This window comes from Zea mays, chromosome 5 (assembly GCF_902167145.1).
Source record: "Zea mays cultivar B73 chromosome 5, Zm-B73-REFERENCE-NAM-5.0, whole genome shotgun sequence".
Taxonomy (NCBI): domain Eukaryota; kingdom Viridiplantae; phylum Streptophyta; class Magnoliopsida; order Poales; family Poaceae; genus Zea; species Zea mays.
This window is the reverse complement of record NC_050100.1, coordinates 85,714,485-85,718,123: the sequence shown is the minus strand read 5'-3', so window position 1 is coordinate 85,718,123 and position 3,639 is coordinate 85,714,485. Positions and strand designations below refer to the sequence as shown.

The following is a 3,639-nucleotide window of genomic DNA, read 5'->3' as shown; positions in this document are numbered from 1 at the left end:
CCGCATGAAACTACCGCCCCCTGTCCCACTCGATGCATACTACGGGATATCCGAGACGTAAAACACGCGTTGATTAATTCTCTCGCTACATTTCTCAGCATCGCGTCAGAACCAAACATGGTCTGATCTCAAATTAAACACATCTTAAAAATAAGGATATGACGACACCATCTCTTTATTTTTTTATGGAAAACGCTGTCATAAAAAATTACGTCGATTTTCACTTACATCTATAACTGTCATCCAAACACTATAAAAAAATGTGACTAACCACTTCTATTCTTCATTATACATTAGAAACACGGCCTTTCACAGGAGGCTCGGAGCTGATGTCTCGTGGCGTGACGCGGGGGAACAAGACAGTGATCAGCCAAGTTATCAGCCAAGTGATCAGTCCGTGCCTTTTGTGTTTCAATCCAAATTGTGCCAAACAAAAGCCGTCGCGGTCGTGACAGCCTGAGAGGCCCAGTTGAATGCCGTGCCAACAAGGGAACCGCGGCTGTGCCGGTCGAACGCTGTTCGGCCTGACCTGAACTCTGTCACGACTTGGGTGTGTGTACGACACTACGACTGGCGCGGACGCGGTTGTCCTGACGCGACGGAGTTACGGTTTGTACCGTTGTCCCGGCCCCCAGAATGCAGTCCTTTGTATAGTTGCGGAAGGAAGATGACTTGCCGCATTTAGTGGAGGTTTAGTTTCTAGGGACTAATATTTAGTCCCTATATTTTATTCCATTTTAGTTTAAAAATTGACAAATATAGAAACTAAAACTTTATTTTAGTTTCTATATTTAATAATTTATAGACTAAAAAGGAATAAAATGAAGGGACTAAACATTAGTTCCTAGAAACCAAACACCCCTTAATTCGTAAGGGTGTATAATGAGTGAATTGAACTATGGGGATGTTTGGTTTCTAAGAACTAATGTTTAGTTCCTTCATTTTATTCCTTTTTAGTTTATAAATTGCTAAATATAAAAATTAAAATAAAGTTTTTGTTTCTATATTTGCTAATTTTGAAACTAAAATGGAATAAAATGTAGGGACTAAACATTAGTCCCTAAAAATCAAACACCCACTATGTCTTCGAGTATATCTAAAGCGTTAAATATAAAAAAACTCAACGCATGTATCTTAGGTTATGTATAGTAGTGTTTAATGTAAAGGCTATTAATGTGTGACATTTGCAAAAAAAATTGTAGAGCCATATCTCCGTGGCTAGTAACCCAAGTAGCGACAAACGTCTCACTTCTTGTCTGTTATATCGACACAATATTATATAAAAACATTTACTTCTAGATTTATTAATATATTATATTTATAGATACTTAATTTTTTTAATAGAATCTCTTCTTTGTCTATTGTGCTTTGAGAACCGTTTTTGTGTCTCTCCGCTATATATGTACTTAACGAAGACACTGTGTTTAACTCTGTTCTCAAGATAGGGAACTAACTAATTAGTTAATTAAATTAATTGAATGCTCGCAACACATGTTTTAACCACGTCTACTTTATTATATTTATATTTTAGCCATGTCTTATAATTACAGCCCTAAGTTAAACGGCACTGGTATAATGCATTGGAGAATGGGAGGACTCGAAACAATCTGGCGGTAAAAAAGAGGAAATTACTGATTACCTCATCAACAGGCAACACTAATATGAATGGCCTGGATGGAAATGGAGGAGCATCGGTTAATGCCGAATTCTCCAGCCAACTTTTTTCTAAGCACAGACGCGCACCACACTGCGAGGAGAGTCCTAGAACCAGAAGGGGGTAAAAAAATAAGACACCCGGCTGTAGTTCTTCCATCGAGCAGCTACTGCTAGTACGGCTACTACACTAGCAAGCCGTAAAAAAAGAGGAAAAATAAAAAGGAGAGCCCCATCCTGCCGCCCCCTAGTAGTAGGGCTAAAACCGCGGAAGCGCAGACGGTCTCCAGCGGCGGCGGAGAGCACGAAGTAGGGACGGACGGCGCCTAGGCGTAGGCGTAGCGTCCGGCGGCGGGCGCGGGGTCGCGGGAGAGGCGGAGCAGGAGGCGGCGGAAGTCGGCGACGGGGCAGGGGATGCGGAGCGCGCCGGGGTGCGCGTAGCCGTACTCCTGCGCGGCGCGGCGGAGGAGCGCGGCGAAGGGCGGCTCGCCCAGCAGCTCGGCGCGCACGGCGAAGCGCTCCACGGGGCCGCCCTCCTCGCCCACGCACACGGGCACGTGGCCCTCCGGCACGGACCCCGCCTTCTTCCTCCTGCGCCTCCTGCTCCCGTCGTCCTTGCTGCTGGGCCGCGCCGCCGCACCGCCGTCCTCGCTGGACGCCGCCGCCGCCACCACCGTGCGGGACAGCCGCCGCAGGAGCCGCTTCATGGCTGGATGGGATGGGTGGGTCGGTGGTGGTGGTGGCGGTGGAGCTGGAGCGGAGTAGCGGGAGCGTGGAGGAGAGCCGGATGTCGGAGAAGGCGGTTTCCTGGCTGCGGTCTGCGCAGGCGCTCGGGGGCTCGAGGTGGCGTTTGGCTGCTCTGCGTCTGCGGTGCGGGAAGGGAGTGGGACTGGGAGGTCCGCGCTTTATAGAAAGGAGCAGGAGAGAAGAGAAAGAGGCAGCCGGAGCCGGGAGCCTGGAGGCCGGAGGGGAGGCGTCGCGTCGTAGTACAAGTTTTGTACCCGCCCGGCTACAGATGCGGGGGACAGAAAGCCGGTGGGCCGGGCCCGAGTTGCCGGCCTGACCATGGCCGCCGGCCCTTTTAAGGAGCCACCCACCGGTGGGGGTGGACAGGAGTGGACTGCTGCTGCTGCCGGGTGCCGGCCTTGCCAGCGCCACCACCACCACCCAGCAGCCAGCTTCCGGCGGTGCGTGGGCCCAGCCACAGGGACCGACCGGATGGGACGGACGACGGGGGGCGGGTCCCACCGGTGCCGTGCTGCGTCCGTGGTCCGGGCCCGTACGGCCGCGCCTGGAACTGGGGCTGTGGCGGCGACCGTGACACGCGAGGCTGCACGCTGAGCATAGACAAAAATCTACGGGAGGGCCCACACGGGAACGGTGGAATACGGACGTGCATGGCGCGCGCGATGGCCGCCTCTTGTCTCGTCTGCTGCGAAACTTCTAGTTCCCCGGTCCCACTGGCAGAAACGTCAAGTGTCACCAGCGACCAAGCGCTTCCATTTTTTCCCCCTACTACTACGTTTCTCCCGGCCGTACGCTGCGATATTTCCTCTACGTTGATGTACGCGTGTCTGTCTCTACGCGCGGCTTACCGCAGTGCTGGAAGTAGACTAGTAGTATGTATACTTGTTTCTACGTACGTATACTCGTAACGCGTACAGTACGTCTCGACGCATCATGGTCGATGGTTCATGCATCCACGGGCACCGTCATTGCGCCTCCGGTGAATTCAACCAGTATTTATGTACGCGATATATAAGTTTATTAACTTTACTATCGGTCTTTTATCTCTACCGTAATGCTATAGCATTCAACTTTAATTTTAGCCACACAAATACTCACCTTAGTTTTTTTTGTTGAGTTCCAAATTCCAATGAAATTACATGACTCATAAAACAATTAAATATCACGTAACTTAAATATATAGATAAAAATTACATAGCCCATAAATATAACTGACACAATACTACTCTTCACCCTTAT

General features: G+C 49.9%; 1 protein-coding gene across 1 annotated transcript; it reads right to left on the bottom strand.

Moving 5' to 3' along the window:
• Nucleotides 1-1,608: 1,608 nt before the first annotated feature.
• Nucleotides 1,609-2,838, bottom strand: LOC103626666 (Auxin-responsive protein SAUR71). Its single transcript, XM_008647058.4, has one exon. It carries the CDS (start codon nucleotides 2,358-2,360, stop codon nucleotides 1,980-1,982), a length of 381 nt encoding a protein of 126 aa, XP_008645280.1. The 5' UTR covers nucleotides 2,361-2,838; the 3' UTR covers nucleotides 1,609-1,979.
• Nucleotides 2,839-3,639: the final 801 nt, after the last annotated feature.

Excerpts from the sequence above, each read along its gene's own strand:
- LOC103626666 (XM_008647058.4), bottom strand. The coding sequence starts at position 2,360 with ATGAAGCGGCTCCTGCGGCGGCTGTCCCGCACGGTGGTGGCGGCGGCG.